The following is a 19251-nucleotide window of genomic DNA, read 5'->3' on the forward strand; positions in this document are numbered from 1 at the left end:
CGAGAAAGGTATTTTGAAGTAGGTTATTAGCGTGTACATTATTTGGGGCCGTAGCCTCGGTATTGTGACTTTTTTGATCTTGAGATTTATTGGAAAAAAATATTCTCTGACACCTGGCTTGATGTTACACCTGGCTTGATCTGACACCTGGCTTGATCTGACACCTGGCTTGATGTGACACCTGGCTTGATCTGACACCTGGCTTGATGTGACACCTGGCTTGATCTGACACCTGGCTTGATGTGACACCTGGCTTGATCTGACACCTGGCTTGATGTGACACCTGGCTTGATCTGACACCTGGCTTGATGTGACACCTGGCTTGATCTGACACCTGGCTTGATGTGACACCTGGCTTGATGTGACACCTGGCTTGATCTGACACCTGGCTTGATCTGACACCTGGCTTGATGTGACACCTGGCTTGATCTGACACCTGGCTTGATGTTACACCTGGCTTGATCTGACACCTGGCTTGATGTGACACCTGGCTTGATGTGACACCTGGCTTGATCTGACACCTGGCTTGATGTGACACCTGACTTGATCTGACACCTGGCTTGATGTTACACCTGGCTTGATATGACACCTGGCTTGAGCTGACACCTGGCTTGAGCTGACACCTGGTTTGATCTGTGGTAAAATAGTGACAAGTGGCAACTGCAGAGCAGATAAAAGCTGTGTTAGTGGTTCATGATGTGTTATCTTACTCTCGTTACTCTGCTGTGTGTCTGAAGAAGCAGTTAGTAACTTCCTTAAGGGTTAGTAAGACCAGGATAACCCAAGCCAAGCACTGAGTGGCTTATTTTCCCTTAGGGTCCCGTCGCAGGATGCCACCAACAACAGTCTAGTGACTCCTGGTTGACTTTTTTACTGCAAGGTGAGAGAGAGGAAGGGCAAGATGTGTTGGAAGACTCGCCCATGCATCTCTCCCCGCCCAGGATTCAGCCCGGGTCCTAGCAGTTGTGAGCCGAATTTAGAAACCCATAATAAGGCCACGTTCAGCAGCGGGGAGTGGTAAACCCGTAGGGTTTATACAGAAGAGGGGAAAATGGGAGGCAGTCAGCTTTGATCCAAGGAAGGGGAGGACAGATCCAGCTTCTTGCAAATTTTAATATATTGCATCAGTATCTGTGTTCCAACAGATTTTTTACAACACTGTCCGTCTCCCACCGAGGCTGTGTGACCAGAAAAAGAAACACTTTCACCATCACTCACACTATTTCAATTCATTTCAATTCAAGTTTATTCTCTATAAGGGTTACAATGTGGGGTTTACAGGTTTTAGGTATTGTGGGGTTTACATGTTATAAGATACTAATTACAGAGGGGCCACTAGGACACCTAGCATGGCTAGGTATTTCGAGAAGACTTAGATTAATTCTTAACATTAAGTCCTTACAGATTATAGTATTAAGGCAAAGCTATGTGACCCAAAAAATAATAATATTTCCTGAAAGAATGTAGAAGTTAGTACAACTGACATCAAATGATGTTATCGCATAAGTCACTGTTTCTGGTTTTATTTTGTGGTTATCCTTGCTAATTTACACACGTTATTTATAAACATTATCTCTCAGTTTGTAAATAATTTCCCCTGTTTGAGAACTGTTAAACATACAAGTAAGTTTATTCATGTATACACAGATACATACAATATCATACATAGCAGCACATATATAGCAACCTCAAGATAACCAAAAAGTTAGACAGTGACTTATTTCCATTGAGATCCTTGTGGTAATTATTATTTATATTTAAAAGTTAAAAATAGGTAAGTATTTTAATTATGAAAAAGCAATCACAGTAAAATAAGATATACCTGGGGAGAGGTAAATTATTGTCATGCAAGAAATCATTCTCCTCCCTTTATGTAGCGTTATTCACGAGGAACATTTTGGATGTCTTCTTCAACTGGCTCATGTTATGACAGACTGATATGTACAGCCAGTCTGTTCCACTCGTTATATATCATAATTCGTGTAACTGTATTGTGTGTACTTGTGAAGACTTTAGACGCATGTGCAACATCTGGGTGGTGTTATTTGTAGACGTTTCGCCCTCCATTAGTGGCTTTATCAGTACACGGATGTAATGTGAAGACTGGAGAATTATTTGCAAAAGATGAGGTAATAAATCCCTCAGCACCGTAGTCTTCAAGACTACGGTGCTGAGTCTTCAAGACTATGGTGCTGAGTCTTCAAGACTACGGTGCTGAGTCTTCAAGACTGCAGTGTTGAGTCTTCAAGACTACGGTGCTGAGTCTTCAAGACTGCAGTGTTGAGTCTTCAAGACTACAGTGTTGAGTCTTCAAGACTACAGTGTTGAGTCTTCAAGACTACAGTGCTGAGTCTTCAAGACTACAGTGTTGAGTCTTCAAGACTACAGTTTACCTGGAGAGTTTACCTGGAGAGAGTTTCGGGGGTCAACGCCCCCGCGGCCCGGTCTGTGACCAGGCCTCCTGGTGGATCAGCGCCTGATCAACCAGGCTGTTGCTGCTGGCTGCACGCAAACCAACGTACGAGCCACACAGTGTTGAGTCTTCAAGACTACGGTGCTGAGTCTTCAAGACTGCAGTGTTGAGTCTTCAAGACTACAGTGTTGAGTCTTCAAGACTACAGTGTTGAGTCTTCAAGACTACAGTGTTGAGTCTTCAAGACTACAGTGTTGAGTCTTCAAGACTACAGTGTTGAGTCTTCAAGACTACGGTGTTGAGTCTTCAAGACTACAGTGTTGAGTCTTCAAGACTACGGTGCTGAGTCTTCAAGACTACGGTGTTGAGTCTTCAAGACTGCAGTGTTGAGTCTTCAAGACTACAGTGTTGAGTCTTCAAGACTACAGTGTTGAGTCTTCAAGACTACGGTGCTGAGTCTTCAAGACTACGGTGCTGAGTCTTCAAGACTGCAGTGTTGAGTCTTCAAGACTACAGTGTTGAGTCTTCAAGACTACGGTGTTGAGTCTTCAAGACTACAGTGTTGAGTCTTCAAGACTACGGTGCTGAGTCTTCAAGACTACGGTGCTGAGTCTTCAAGACTATGGTGCTGAGTCTTCAAGACTACGGTGCTGAGTCTTCAAGACTACGGTGCTGAGTCTTCAAGACTACGGTGCTGAGTCTTCAAGACTACGGTGCTGAGTCTTCAAGACTACGGTGTTGAGTCTTCAAGACTACGGTGTTGAGTCTTCAAGACTGCAGTGTTGAGTCTTCAAGACTACGGTGCTGAGTCTTCAAGACTACGGTGCTGAGTCTTCAAGACTACGGTGTTGAGTCTTCAAGACTACAATGTTGAGTCTTCAAGACTACGGTGCTGAGTCTTCAAGACTACAGTGTTGAGTCTTCAAGACTACGGTGCTGAGTCTTCAAGACTACAGTGCTGAGTCTTCAAGACTACGGTGTTGAGTCTTCAAGACTACAGTGTTGAGTCTTCAAGACTACGGTGCTGAGTCTTCAAGACTACGGTGTTGAGTCTTCAAGACTACTGTGTTGAGTCTTCAAGACTACAATGTTGAGTCTTCAAGACTACGGTGCTGAGTCTTCAAGACTACAGTGTTGAGTCTTCAAGACTACAGTGCTGAGTCTTCAAGACTACGGTGTTGAGTCTTCAAGACTACAGTGTTGAGTCTTCAAGACTACAGTGTTGAGTCTTCAAGACTACAGTGTTGAGTCTTCAAGACTACAGTGCTGAGTCTTCAAGACTACAGTGTTGAGTCTTCAAGACTACGGTGCTGAGTCTTCAAGACTACAGTGCTGAGTCTTCAAGACTACAGTGCTGAGTCTTCAAGACTACGGTGTTGAGTCTTCAAGACTACAGTGCTGAGTCTTCAAGACTACAGTGCTGAGTCTTCAAGACTACAGTGCTGAGTCTTCAAGACTACGGTGTTGAGTCTTCAAGACTACGGTGTTGAGTCTTCAAGACTACAGTGTTGAGTCTTCAAGACTACAGTGTTGAGTCTTCAAGACTACAGTGCTGAGTCTTCAAGACTACAGTGTTGAGTCTTCAAGACTACGGTGTTGAGTCTTCAAGACTACAGTGCTGAGTCTTCAAGACTACAGTGTTGAGTCTTCAAGACTACGGTGTTGAGTCTTCAAGACTACAGTGTTGAGTCTTCAAGACTACAGTGTTGAGTCTTCAAGACTACAGTGCTGAGTCTTCAAGACTACAGTGTTGAGTCTTCAAGACTACGGTGTTGAGTCTTCAAGACTACAGTTTACCTGGAGTTTACCTGGAGAGAGTTCCGGGGGTCAACGCCCCCGCGGCCCGGTCTGAGACCAGGCCTCCTGGTGGATCAGAGCCTGATCAACCAGGCTGTTGCTGCTGGCTGCACGCAAACCAACATACGAGCCACAGCCCGGCTGATCCGGAACTGACTTTAGGTGCTTGTCCAGTGCCAGCTTGAAGACTGCCAGGGGTCTGTTGGTAATCCCCCTTATGTGTGCTGGGAGGCAGTTGAACAGTCTCGGGCCCCTGACACTTATTGTATGGTCTCTTAACGTGCTAGTGACACCCCTGCTTTTCATTGGGGGGATGGTGCATCGTCTGCCAAGTCTTTTGCTTTCGTAGTGGGTGATTTTCGTGTGCAAGTTCGGTACTAGTCCCTCTAGGATTTTCCAGGTGTATATAATCATGTATCTCTCCCTCCTGCGTTCCAGGGAATACAGGTTTAGGAACCTCAAGCGCTCCCAATAATTGAGGTGTTTTATCTCCGTTATGCGCGCCGTGAAAGTTCTCTGTACATTTTCTAGGTCGGCAATTTCACCTGCCTTGAAAGGTGCTGTTAGTGTGCAGCAATATTCCAGCCTAGATAGAACAAGTGACCTGAAGAGTGTCATCATGGGCTTGGCCTCCCTAGTTTTGAAGGTTCTCATTATCCATCCTGTCATTTTTCTAGCAGATGCGATTGATACAATGTTATGGTCCTTGAAGGTGAGATCCTCCGACATGATCACTCCCAGGTCTTTGACGTTGGTGTTTCGCTCTATTTTGTGGCCAGAATTTGTTTTGTACTCTGATGAAGATTTAATTTCCTCATGTTTACCATATCTGAGTAATTGAAATTTCTCATCGTTGAACTTCATATTGTTTTCTGCAGCCCACTGAAAGATTTGGTTGATGTCTGCCTGGAGCTTTGCAGTGTCTGCAATGGAAGACACTGTCATGCAGATTCGGGTGTCATCTGCAAAGGAAGACACGGTGCTGTGGCTGACATCCTTGTCTATGTCGGATATAAGGATGAGGAACAAGATGGGAGCGAGTACTGTCCCTTGTGGAACAGAGCTTTTCACCGTAGCTGCCTCGGACTTTACTCTGTTGACGACTACTCTCTGTGTTCTGTTAGTGAGGAAATTATAGATCCATCGACCGACTTTTCCTGTTATTCCTTTAGCACGCATTTTGTGCGCTATTACGCCATGGTCACACTTGTCGAAGGCTTTTGCAAAGTCTGTATATATTACATCTGCATTCTTTTTGTCTTCTAGTGCATTTAGGACCTTGTCGTAGTGGTCCAATAGTTGAGACAGACAGGAGCGACCTGTTCTAAACCCATGTTGCCCTGGGTTGTGTAACTGATGGGTTTCTAGATGCGTGGTGATCTTGCTTCTTAGGACCCTTTCAAAGATTTTTATGATATGGGATGTTAGTGCTATTGGTCTGTAGTTCTTTGCTGTTGCTTTACTGCCCCCTTTGTGGAGTGGGGCTATGTCTGTTGTTTTTAGTAACTGTGGGACGACCCCCGTGTCCATGCTCCCTCTCCATAGGATGGAAAAGGCTCGTGATAGGGGCTTCTTGCAGTTCTTGATGAACACAGAGTTCCATGAGTCTGGCCCTGGGGCAGAGTGCATGGGCATGTCATTTATCGCCTGTTCGAAGTCATTTGGCGTCAGGATAACATCGGATAGGCTTGTGTTAATCAAATTTTGTGGCTCTCTCATAAAAAATTCATTTTGATCTTCGACTCTCAGTCTGGTTAGCGGCTTGCTAAAAACTGAGTCATATTGGGACTTGAGTAGCTCACTCATTTCCTTGTTGTCATCTGTGTAGGACCCATCTTGTTTAAGTAGGGGCCCAATACTGGACGTTGTTCTCGATTTTGATTTGGCATAGGAGAAGAAATACTTTGGGTTTCTTTCGATTTCATTTATGGCTTTTAGTTCTTCCCGCGATTCCTGACTCCTAAAGGATTCTTTTAGCTTAAGTTCGATGCTTGCTATTTCTCTGACCAGTGTCTCCCTACGCATTTCAGATATATTGACCTCTTTTAGCCGCTCTGTTATTCTTTTCCGTCGCCTGTAAAGGGAGCGCCTGTCTCTTTCTGTTTTACATCTACTCCTCCTTTTTCTTAGAGGAATAAGCCTTGTGCATACATCGAGTGCTACCGAGTTAATCTGTTCTAGGCATAAGTTGGGGTCTGTGTTGCTTAGTATATCTTCCCAGCTTATATCGGTTAGGACTTGGTTTACTTGGTCCCACTTTATGTTTTTGTTATTGAAGTTGAATTTGGTGAATGCTCCCTCGTGACTAATCTCATTATGTCGGTCTGGGGCTCCGCGCATACATGCTGAGTCTTCAAGACTACAGTGTTGAGTATTCAAGACTACAGTGCTGAGTCTTCAAGACTACAGTGCTGAGTCTTCAAGACTACAGTGTTGAGTCTTCAAGACTACGGTGTTGAGTCTTCAAGACTACAGTGTTGAGTCTTCAAGACTACGGTGTTGAGTCTTCAAGACTACAGTGTTGAGTCTTCAAGACTACAGTGTTGAGTCTTCAAGACTACAGTGCTGAGTCTTCAAGACTACAGTGTTGAGTCTTCAAGACTACAGTGCTGAGTCTTCAAGACTACAGTGTTGAGTCTTCAAGACTACGGTGTTGAGTCTTCAAGACTACAGTGTTGAGTCTTCAAGACTACAGTGCTGTCTTCAAGACTACAGTGTTGAGTCTTCAAGACTACGGTGTTGAGTCTTCAAGACTACAGTGTTGAGTCTTCAAGACTACGGTGCTGAGTCTTCAAGACTACAGTGCTGAGTCTTCAAGACTACAGTGTTGAGTCTTCAAGACTACGGTGTTGAGTCTTCAAGACTACGGTGTTGAGTCTTCAAGACTACAGTGTTGAGTCTTCAAGACTACAGTGTTGAGTCTTCAAGACTACGGTGTTGAGTCTTCAAGACTACAGTGTTGAGTCTTCAAGACTACAGTGTTGAGTCTTCAAGACTACAGTGTTGAGTCTTCAAGACTACAGTGTTGAGTCTTCAAGACTACGGTGTTGAGTCTTCAAGACTATGGTGTTGAGTCTTCAAGACTACAGTGTTGAGTCTTCAAGACTACAGTGTTGAGTCTTCAAGACTACGGTGCTGAGTCTTCAAGACTATGGTGCTGAGTCTTCAAGACTACGGTGCTGAGTCTTCAAGACTTACGGTGCTGAGTCTTCAAGACTTACGGTGCTGAGTCTTCAAGACTTACGGTGCTGAGTCTTCAAGACTACGGTGCTGAGTCTTCAAGACTTACGGTGCTGAGTCTTCAAGACTTACGGTGCTGAGTCTTCAAGACTTACGGTGCTGAGTCTTCAAGACTTACGGTGCTGAGTCTTCAAGACTTACGGTGCTGAGTCTTCAAGACTTACGGTGCTGAGTCTTCAAGACTTACGGTGCTGAGTCTTCAAGACTTACCGTGCTGAGTCTTCAAGACTTACGGCGCTGAGTCTTCAAGACTTACGGTGCTGAGTCTTCAAGACTTACGGTGCTGAGTCTTCAAGACTTACGGTGCTGAGTCTTCAAGACTACAGTGTTGAGTCTTCAAGACTACAGTGTTGAGTCTTCAAGACTACAGTGTTGAGTCTTCAAGACTACGGTGTTGAGTCTTCAAGACTACAGTGTTGAGTCTTCAAGACTACAGTGTTGAGTCTTCAAGACTACAGTGTTGAGTCTTCAAGACTACAGTGTTGAGTCTTCAAGATTACGGTGTTGAGTCTTCAAGACTACAGTGTTGAGTCTTCAAGACTACGGTGTTGAGTCTTCAAGACTACAGTGTTGAGTCTTCAAGACTACGGTGCTGAGTCTTCAAGACTATGGTGCTGACTCTTCAAGACTACGGTGCTGAGTCTTCAAGACTACAGTGCTGAGTCTTCAAGACTTACGGTGCTGAGTCTTCAAGACTTACGGTGCTGAGTCTTCAAGACTTACGGTGCTGAGTCTTCAAGACTTACGGTGCTGAGTCTTCAAGACTTACTGTGCTGAGTCTTCAAGACTTACGGTGCTGAGTCTTCAAGACTTATGGTGCTGAGTCTTCAAGACTTACCGTGCTGAGTCTTCAAGACTTACGGCGCTGAGTCTTCAAGACTTACGGTGCTGAGTCTTCAAGACTTACGGTGCTGAGTCTTCAAGACTTACGGTGCTGAGTCTTCAAGACTTACTGTGCTGAGTCTTCAAGACTTACGGTGCTGAGTCTTCAAGACTTACGGTGCTGAGTCTTCAAGACTACGGTGCTTTTCACCATCTGAGGGATTGATTACCTCATCTTTTGTACATAACTCTACGTTCTTTAACTTTGGGACCCATTATGTACCTCTGTAATCTTTTGACTACCACCCACAGGACGGGTATGGGGGGGCACATAATGAAGCCACTGGATGGCCAGACGTCTATAAAGATACCCAGGTGTTGCTTATGTGTCTAATTCTTCATGTTGCCGGTATTGTATACCATTCGTGAACCTACGTACCTGTACCTAAATAAACTTAGTTAAGGTAGTGGGAGACCTCGGTCATATGTATGACCAGTAGGAAACTTATCCTATATCGGTATGATAGTTTCCTACTGGTCATATGTATGATGGCTTAAAAAAAAAGACAAGTTGAAGAATTAGATACTTGTGCAACATTTTTGGAATGTTTATTTTGTAACGTTTGTCAACCAGTGGTTTCTTCAGTGAAAACAGAGAAGAATGGTGGAAGATTAGGAGGAGTTTGAGGTAATCAGTCCCTCAGCTGGAGTTGTTGTGTTTAGCTTCATCAGTCTTGATGGGCTGAACACATCGACTCCAGGCTGAGGGACTGACCACCTCAGATACTTTTCTCCAAGGTTGATGGACTGATTATATCATCTCTATGTCATTTCTACTGCTGCCTCTATATTTGACTGAAGAAGCCTTCTGCGCAGGCGAAACGTTTCATCAATAAAGATACCCATTATTATTATTATAATAAAAAAGAAGCGCTAAGCCACAAGGGCTGTACAGCAATAAAGATACCCAGCTGTTGCACATGTGTCTTAATCTTCAGCAACAGCCTGGTTGGACATACAATCAAGGACGTCACAGGTATGTTGCTTCACCACAGCAACATTCCTCAGGTTACGTCCAACAACACTACTAACACTGTATTTACTTACCTCTTTTAACTTTTAAGGTTTAAATAATAAGATATTACAAGGACTTCAGTGGAAATAAGTCATTTTATCTTATTTTTTGGGTTTATCCTAGGTAAATACACCTATGCTGCTATGTATGATAATTTATGTTATGTGGGCAGTGAGGCCCAGACGTCAGCCAGACCTGGCAATCGAACTCTTCACCTTCAGATTGTGAATCCAGTGCTCTCACCACTGAGCTACGTGTTACTTAGTAATTATATTAATTGGAAAACTTTAAGCCTGTAGGGGTAATGGAGTAATTTGTAGCGTATGCATACTCGCCTATATGTGGTTATAGGAGTTGAGTCCTAGCTCCTGGCCCCGCTTTTAAACTTCTTTCCAGATTCACTCCTAGCCTCGAGGGCCCTATCGTACCTATTCTTAAAACTATGTAAGGAATTGGCCTCCACCAATAGTGTGCAAGTCTATATTTAAATGTTTTTTTTTTCTTTTGTTATATTATTACAGTCAGAACTAAGTGATAAACATTTTGTTATAAATTGCAGAATACTAAGAGCAGCAGATGAACCATGCGTAAGGATTTATCAGAGTTTGAGTTGTTCTTTCTGACCACCAAGGACTACCAGGATACCATGACCCTCCTGCACCACCTGCCCTCCAGGATACCTCTGGTAAGGTTATGTTAGGTAAGGTTTGTCAGGAAACAGGACAAGTGTTTCCTGACGCGGGTCTTAGTTATATGACGACCCGCAGCTGGAGCTTTTGATATAATTATAACCACTAGATAATTATTAGCTACACGAGAATGATTATTATTTGTATTAGTGGTAGTATATTTTATCAGCCTTTAGATATAATCAAAAAGAAGCGCTAAGCCACAAGGGCTATACAGCGCTGGTTATCAGCCTTTAATTATTTTTATTATTTCTCTTTAATTCTTCTTTCTAGATTAAGGATATAGGAAAGTAATGGTTTAACAATAGAGTTGTAGATGAGTGGAACAAATGCCAGGTAGCGTCACTGAGGCGATTTAGATTTTTAGATTTTTGCCACCTAAGTGGCTGGTTTATTGTGCACCCCATATCCATCCTGTGGACGGTAGCGCAAGAGCATATGGATACACAAAAGGCCCAGGAACTAGGCCCCATAAAGGGTTAACAGGTGTACATTTGGATTTATATCTACATTATTATGACTTAAGAAATCGTAATGACACGATTGCAAATAAACCATACCCCCGGCCGGGATTGAACCCGCGGTCATAGAGTTGTAGATGAGTGGAACAAATGCCAGGTAGCGTCACTGAGGCGATTTAGATTTATTATGATTATAATCAAGGGGGAAGCGCTAAACCCGGAGGATTATACAGCGCCTGGGGGGAGGGATGTGGAAGGCATTCAGGCTTAATTCGGGGAACTGGAGCACAAATCCAATTCCCTAAATCAAGAGCCCCTCACCAACATCAAGGAACCTTCCTTGAGGGGCACATATCTACAGTTCACTTATGTTACAAGCAAATTTAGGAAATTTGCTTAGTATATCTGGTATCTTATTTTCATTAATAAGATATCTTGACATATCACATATATTATTATACTGTCTATCTCTGTATTCACTGAGCGAGGACTTACAAAGCAGCGATAATCTAGCTGGGGAATATACAGATTAATCGTAGATTTGTCAGGAAGTATTTCTTCAGTCTCAGGGTAGTTGGGAAGTGGAATGACCTTGATGAAGTGGTGGAGCTCCAATTCCTTAGATCAAGAGCTTTTCCTTATTACTTTTATGGGGGAGTGCTAAATTCACAGGGGTCATAGAGAACTTGGGGAAACGGGACACACATTCGGATTTAATCTAAGGAAGAGAAGAGCAGGTCCAATTCCTTGAATCAAGAGACCCCTCACTGGTATCAAGGAATGCCTTTTGAGGGGGCAGGCACTCTTTTCTAGCATGAAGGAAACTCTTGAAAATTCATCATTATAATCATGGGGGAGCGCTAAACCCATAGGATTATACAGCGCATGTGGGGGGGAATGTGAGGTATTCAGGCTCAATTCAGGGAACTGGAGCACAGATTCAATTCCCTAGATCAAAAGCCCTTCACCAGCATCAAGAAACCTCCCTCGAGGGGCTTGAAATTCAATAATGCTTTATCTCTAATTTTTTGTAAATGTAAAATTCTATCAGTTTATTATTATTTTTATTATTATTATCAGAACTAAGCACTAAATCCACAAGGGTCATGGAGAGCCAGTTTATTAGCACAGTATTAGTTAAAAATAAGAGTTTAACTCGCCCAAGTCAGAGACCAGGTTATCAACATTAACAATACGTATTGTCATGTGCAGTGCCAGGCAGCTGGGCAGATCACAACGAGGTCATTAGGAGAGCCATTTGAGCAAGACATTCGAGAGTGCTTGGCATCAGGTGTGTCTGTAGGTGCCAGACACAAGGTGACCCAGATGCTGGTTGGGGTTGTGCTCAACAAGACCTTCAACCTGGAAGTTCTCGGCAAGATTTCTTCAATGGTATGCTTTCTTTATCCCAGTACATCATTATTATAATCAAAACCAAGCACTAAACCCACAAGGGTCATACAGCACTGCTCATCCTGGTACTAGCAGAGTGGCCCGGTGGCCTGGTGGCTAAAGCTCCCGCTTCACACATGGAGGGCCCAGGTTTGATTCCGGGTGGGTGGGAACATTTCGACGTGTTTCCTTACACCTGTTGCCCTGTTCACCTAGCAGCAAATAGGTATCTGGGTGTTAGTCGACTGGTGTGGGTCGCATCCTGGGGGACAAGAGTGAGGACCCCAATGGAAATAAGTTACACAGTCCTTGATGACACACTGAGTTACTTGGATTATCCTGGGTGGCTAACCCTCTGGGGTTAAAAATCCAAAGAAAATCTCTCTCTAGGAGGGCCCCACTCATACAGCAGATTAGGGTCTGGGCTACTGCTGTAAAGCAAAATAAGACTTTTTTTTTTTTTCATTTTCAAATATATAAAAAATCAACATGTTTACACTATCATACATTAAGTGAACAACAAAGCTAGGCTTAAAACTTTCAGATACAATACACACGTTACTTAGCTCAAAATATTTTCATCCTTAATTTATAGTGAGTGGTAAATATATTTATTGTAGTAAGTCTGAATAAATAAAGAATGGGAATAATTGAAAACTGCTGCATAAGCGAAACACCATAAAGCGAAGCATTGTAAGGCAGGACCTGCCTGTATTATTATTAAGTCACAGGGAAGCACTGAACCACTAGAATATAAACCTTGGTAACTGATACACCAACAATTTTATTATAGCTGATAAATGACATTATTAGATTTTGATCAACATTTAATGTATTGTGAATGATACACTGACAGGATAATTTGAGTGCGCTTTACCGTGTTTTGGAGAAGCTCTACGATGGTGTCACTGTATTTGAAGAGATTGACGCCCACAGAATGCTCTACTTAATTTTCCTCTGTGTCCATGAAGATGTTGGAAATCGTGGCCTCGGAGGAAGACTTTTACAGGTAAATCATTGCATTCATTGGGAAAGAGAGAGCTAATCTCGTAAATATCACAAAACACACATTATTATTATTATGGGGGAGTCCTAAACCCATAGAGATTATACAGTACTTGTGGGGGTTATATGGAAGGAATTCAGGCTCAATCCAGGGAACTTGAGCATAGATCTAATTCAAGAAACCTCCTATTAGGGGAGACATAGAGCACATAGCAATAAGGGAAAATTAAATTTGATCCAAGGAATGGATTATTATAATCAAAAACAAGTGCTAAATCCACTAGCTCATACAGCACTGCTCCAAGGAATGCAAAGGTAGCTCCAATACCTTAGATCAAGAGCCCATTATTGAACTGCCTCTTGAAGGGAGGCCAATTTGTAAACCTAATGGGTAAATAAATAACTTGACAAATGGTGTAATGAACTTAAAAGTTCAACAAACATTCTTTGATATGTTTTTGAAGAACATAGGTTTCATGTTTCAGAAAACTGTGTCACTTGGGGCAGAGCGTGGATACCAAGCAGTGATCCTGGAGGCGGCTAACAGTCTCACAGCCAAGATCTGCACTCGTCTTGAATTTGAGACTCTGAAAACCCTCGATCTGACCACCTTGTATGATTACCTTGGTCTTGAAAACTCCATTACATCTGGTGAAACGGACTTCAAGCTCATGCTAAAACGTCTTCCAAACAACATTAAAACTGTGAAATGTTAAATCATCATTATTTGCACTGATATATATTATTATTATAATCATAATTAAACCCACAAGGGTTATACAGAACTGTACATTGATATATGCACATACTGCACTCCATGGGAAGTGGAGAGGAATCCCTCCTCCATAAGCCATGAGTGTTGTAAGAGATGACTAAAATGCCGGGAGCAAGGGGCTAGTAACCCCTTCTCCGTATAAATTACTAAATTTAAAAGAGAAACTTTCGTTTTTCTTTTTGGGCCACCCTGCCTTGGTGGGATACGGCCGGTGTGTTGAAAGAAAGAAGAAAAAGAAAACTATCGTTTTTCATTTTAGCTGTGCCTTGGTGGGATACGGCCAGTACACAAAAAACAAAAATACATGCTGCACTATACAGCCTCTCCTCACTTAGCGACGTACTCATTTACCGACGACTCAGACTTACGATGGGCTCTCTGACCATTATTACAATATACAGTACACTACTGTATAAACGTTTAAAAATACAGTATACCAGAAATGTTATAAATGGTGCAAAGGTGACATTAAAATAATATCAAAGATGGCTGACACAAACCCACTACCATTAGAATATGCCCCTCAGTGACGAATTCACTTACTGACATGGTCTTAGAAACGGAACTCCGTCATTAAGTGAGGAGAGGCTGTGTATATTTTTATATTTACATTTAAGGGTAAGCAGTAGATCCACAGGGGTCATACAGTACCTGGGGGAATGGGAGGCACTCAAGTTCAATTGAAGGAAGGCAAAGACAGGTCTAACTCATTGCATCACGAGCCACTTTCCAGCACTGAGAAACCTTCCTTGAGGGATGTACACAAACACTAACACCTCTTGGAGTGCATTAGCCTCAACACATGCAGAAGCATTTTATTTTGGTAAATCATTTCGACATTAAACAAATATTTCCTTTATTTCACTTTACATTAATTTCCACTCACTTATTCCACTAAGATATAACACTGATGGCAAAATAAATTTTCAGTAATAATGTGCCCCCTCTTACAAAATATACATGCAAGTATACTGGAAACATAATTATAGTATTTCCTTGGGAAACTATGCAGATATAAAAAATAACAATGCAAAGCACAATTATCCATTCAGACATTTGACCTCTGCCCTCAGTGTCCTTGACCTCTGAACCTATTACTCAAAAAGGAACACATTCTGTACATGCTCGGCACTGCAAGATGGAGAGACAATGTCAGCATCTGAACCCTGGTAAAAACAGCCTTAAGATACATATTTAATGTTTAGAGAAAAACTAAATTCTTATATTTATTTCTTATTTAACTAAAATGTTTTAATCAAAGTTCAGATGCTGATGTCATCACTCCATTTTGCAATGCTTCATATCTAAGTGGAAATGATAAGACATGCAACGTATTATGACAAGTTTTCAGCTAACACAAAGATTCACATATACACACACACATCTGTGTTGATGCTACCCATTAGTCATATTTACCCAAGAGGAGAAGATAAAACCTGTAAATCTCATCAATCTTTAATTTTAATGTAAAATCTACTTTTATGCATAAAATATCCAAACCCTAACAAAAGTTTTTATTATCACTTATTACTCAAAATAATCATACATCCAACTAAAATCATATAAGCCTACAGTTACATTCATCGCAATCATCCTTTCTTCAAATATAGCCTCTTCTCACTTAGCAACATACTCGTTTACCGATGACTCTGATTTACAATGGGCTCTCTGACCAGTATGCGCACCTAAATGTGTATTAGACCTGATTTCCGCTATTCTGTTTATTACAATATACAGTACACTACTGTATAAACATTTAAAAATATACTAAAAATTTTATAAATGGTGCAAACGTGACATTAAAATAATATCAAAGATGGTTGACACAAACTCATTACCATTATAATATGCTCCTCACTTAGCGGCGAATTTGTTTACTGACGTGGTCTTAGGAACAGAACTCCATCATTAAGTGAGAAGAGGCTGTACACCATTTCACTGTTCTCCCTCTTATGTCTGAGAGAAGTCTTGGCTAATGTTTTAAAATATTCAATGACCTTCATGTAGAATAGTAACACCGATGCAATAAGTCAACTACTAATTCATTAGCATTTCTGAAGCACTCATGTATTACATGTTCAAAATAAAAAAGTTAATAAGCCAAAAAAAAGTAATAGAGAAAAAATACAGCAAAGTGCAGTAATATACTATATATATTACATAATTGTATATATATAATTACTAAATGTAAAAAGAAAAACTTTATGAAAGCATTTCTTCTTTTTCAGGCCACCCTGCTTCTGTGGGAGACAGCCGGTATTAAAAAAAAATGTATATATGTATGGATGGATGAGTGTGTGTGTAGGAGGAAGAGAGAGGATGAGTGTATCTGTGCATGTGTAGAAACACCATAGGGGAGGGGATGGGGAAGAGAATAAAGTGCACGAGGCTCAGTCATTCAATGAACTGGCTAGGGTTTAGTTCTGAATTCAAAGAATTTGGTGGAAATGTGTTATGAAAGAACCTTGTGACACATATTACAACAACCATAAAAACCAAATGTGTAGCCAGAAGAGTTTAGCAACTTGAAAAATTATTTGTACAACAATTACTGAATACAGATAAACATTACTAAACATAATTTGCTGCAACTCAGTATTATTATATGTATTTGTAGGGAAATGCTGAACTCAGAGGGAGGTCATACAAAGCCTGAGAAATCTGAGGCAAACAGGTTCGATCCAAGGGAAATTTGGATCAAAATCCTTTAATCAAGAGCCTTACAGCAGCATCAAGACCTTCACAAACAAGCAAATAAAAACTTGCATTTGGGGTTACAGGGGACCCATGCTAGCCTCCCTATGGTGTATAAATATACCTAGTTGGATGAATCTTATTGTAGCCAGCTGGCCTAGTGGCTTATGCACTGGCCTGGAGTTTTAAGATTCATTTGCCATAGGTTCAAACCCCACCCATTCCATGGTTTGTTTGCAATCGTCTTATTACGATTTCATGAACTATCCAGTAAGGAACTACTGTTCTCTTAAATGACCATGAAATGGAAACCTGTTAATTCTTTGCACTCTTGCAGAATTGTTGAGCATTTCCTTCTGTTTCATGAACATGCAAGACAGGCCAGTCACTCTGTACTTACATTCAGTTTGCACATTACTCTCCAATAAGCTCTTTAATAGGTGTTAATTCTTTTATACCCTGTACGTACTTCCTTTCCAACCTAGGACACCTGCTCTGAGACTGGGCTGTAGGGAAGATAACCTTCAAGAACCACTAACTGAAGGTGAAATTTCCAATTCAGTAAAGTGAAAAAAGGATATAATTACTGGGTTGGAAATCAATATTCCTTTAATAATGTATTTGTACATAAATGATATACAATACTGATAAAATGAAGAATTAGACACACGTGCAACATCTGGGTATCTTTAATTGTAGACATCTACAAATAAAGGTACCCAGATGTTGCACATGTGTCTAATTCTTTACTGTTATATTTGTAGGGAAGCAATAAACTCATAGGGATCATGCAGTGCCTGGGGAATGGGAGGTAATCAGATTTCATCTGAGGAAGTTGATAGCTCTATTTCCTTGAATCAAGATCTACTCACCAGCATTAACCCCTTCCCCAACCTTGAAGGATGGTATCAACAACAATCAGTGGCATGTAATGAAAAAATAATCCTTGGGTAAACAAATATCACTGTTACATTTTTCCAGAAAGCTGAAGTATGAATAATAATAAATAATGGTTTTACTGAGTCATTAAATAAACTAATTCAAAGTAATAATAACATTATTATTTAACTTGCCAACTAACCCATCTCTTTGGGAAGGACCTACTTCCACTGGGGAATCCCGCCTACCAGTGACTATGCCCTCATCTGCTATGCCTGACATTACTATATAAGCGCCAGGCTCCTTGCTTCTGCTTCAGTATCTCCACGACTACGGTGCTCTTCGCACCTACTCCAAGGTTGAGGGACTGATTACCTCATCTTCTGTACATAGTTCTACTTTCTTCAAGTTATGTCCTAGAATTTGTATTGATAAAGCCACTGGATGGTGAAACGTCTATAATAAAGATACCCAGATGTTGCACCTGTGTCTTAATTTCAACTTGCCACTGTAAACGAAGTTTAAATGAATTCCTCTTGGTTTTCAATAAAAATGATTAGTAACCTTGCTGTAAAATTCTGACATATACTTTGAAGTTTGGAGAGATATATTGTGTATTTTTATACGTATATACTTCTAAACTGTTGTATTCTGGGCACCTCTGCAAAAACAGTGATTATGTGTGAGTGAGGTGAAAGTGTTGAATGAAGATGAAAGTATTTTCTTTTTTGGGGATTTTCTTTCTCTCTGGGTCACCCTGCCTTGGTAGGAGACGGTCGACTTGTTGAAAAAAAAAAAAAAAAAAAAAGAAGGGCTAAGCTTTGCAACCTTCCCTGACTTCAAGAATCTCTGGAAAAAGTTTTAATTTGTTTCAAAGCAGAAAAGTCAAGATTGACAGATGTGACATCACAAGATCGGAAAGAATATTTCAATAGAGCCCTTGCAGTGCATATACATACATGCCGAGCTACGCTCCTGCAATTGCATTTTCAATCCGAAAATAATAAGTCTAACTAAAACATAGATCACTTTAACTTAGCAACTCTGAACATCAGGTAAATCTCTCAAGTAAACACCACCTTCACACACCGACTCTCTTTCAAAAAAATGAAATCTAACACACTCTACAAAAGTTAAAATCAACATTATTATTCCATAATGTTAATGACATTGCACTAGTATCAAGTACATGTACTATGAATCTATTAGTCTACAAAAATATGAAGCAAGAAAAGAGTTAAGATAATCAATAGCTAGTTTTTGTTCATCTTTCACCTTTATTTATGACAACAATGAGGTATCTGGATAACATTTTCATCAGACATTTAGCATTAGATTGTTTGGTCACAGCATATCATACATGGCTTTGAGAAAAGATGAGCTAATATAATAAATTAATAGTTTTCAAAATAGGCACCAAATGGTCATAAATATGTATCTAAAATAAATACAAATGGTCAAAAACTCAATGAGAAAAAAATTAAATCCAAAATGCAATCATATTCCTCTTCCCTTTTACTCTTCCTCCTCTCACCACTACCAACCATCCAGCCTGTCTTGGTCTGGGGTGAAGTGCTGGTATTATGAACCTGCAAATACATACCTGCCTGCTACTCTTCCCTCCCTCCATCCCTAGTCCCGTTTCTAGGTCAGCCAACCAAGTGGTCATGTTCCGTCCACTTTGCACAAGACATTTCAACTGAAAGCCAGCCCTGGGCATTCATTCAAGAATGTACTTTTGATGAGTTTGGAATTTACCTACCCCAGCAGTCCAGCCCTGGGCCAGGCTTGGCTGGTGCTTGCTTGGTCAACCAGGCTGATGCTGCTTGCAGCCTGCAGGCTCACATATCCATCACAGCCTGGTTATCTGGAACACTGACTAGTTTTTCCATGTTCAAATCTGTTTTTGTTCTCTTCTTTTTATGACCATGAGTATAAACCAATTTATAGCAATATTTAATTAGATATGGTTAAAACAACAATCGGCGCTGGACTTCAGTGATCTCATA

At 41.1% G+C, this 19251-nt stretch overlaps 2 protein-coding genes across 3 annotated transcripts in view; both read left to right on the plus strand.

Annotated features, from left to right (window-relative positions):
- Positions 1–19251, plus strand: part of LOC128697697 (uncharacterized) — a 265769-nt gene that overhangs the window by 124694 nt on the left and 121824 nt on the right. The window lies entirely within an intron of this gene.
- Positions 623–15179, plus strand: LOC128697722 (arylalkylamine N-acetyltransferase-like 2). Of its 2 annotated transcripts, none has more exons than XM_053789582.2 (5): positions 623–761; positions 9907–10032; positions 11710–11889; positions 12746–12898; positions 13380–15179. In XM_053789582.2, the coding sequence occupies exons 2-5, from the start codon at positions 9931–9933 to the stop codon at positions 13608–13610; spliced, it is 666 nt and encodes a 221-aa protein (XP_053645557.1). In that variant the 5' UTR covers positions 623–761; positions 9907–9930; the 3' UTR covers positions 13611–15179. The 2 variants fall into 2 exon arrangements, with proteins under 2 accessions (XP_053645557.1, XP_053645558.1); XM_053789583.2 differs by having other exon boundaries at positions 741–880.

Source organism: Cherax quadricarinatus, chromosome 68 (genome assembly GCF_038502225.1).
Source record: "Cherax quadricarinatus isolate ZL_2023a chromosome 68, ASM3850222v1, whole genome shotgun sequence".
Classification (NCBI taxonomy): Eukaryota; Metazoa; Arthropoda; class Malacostraca; order Decapoda; family Parastacidae; genus Cherax; species Cherax quadricarinatus.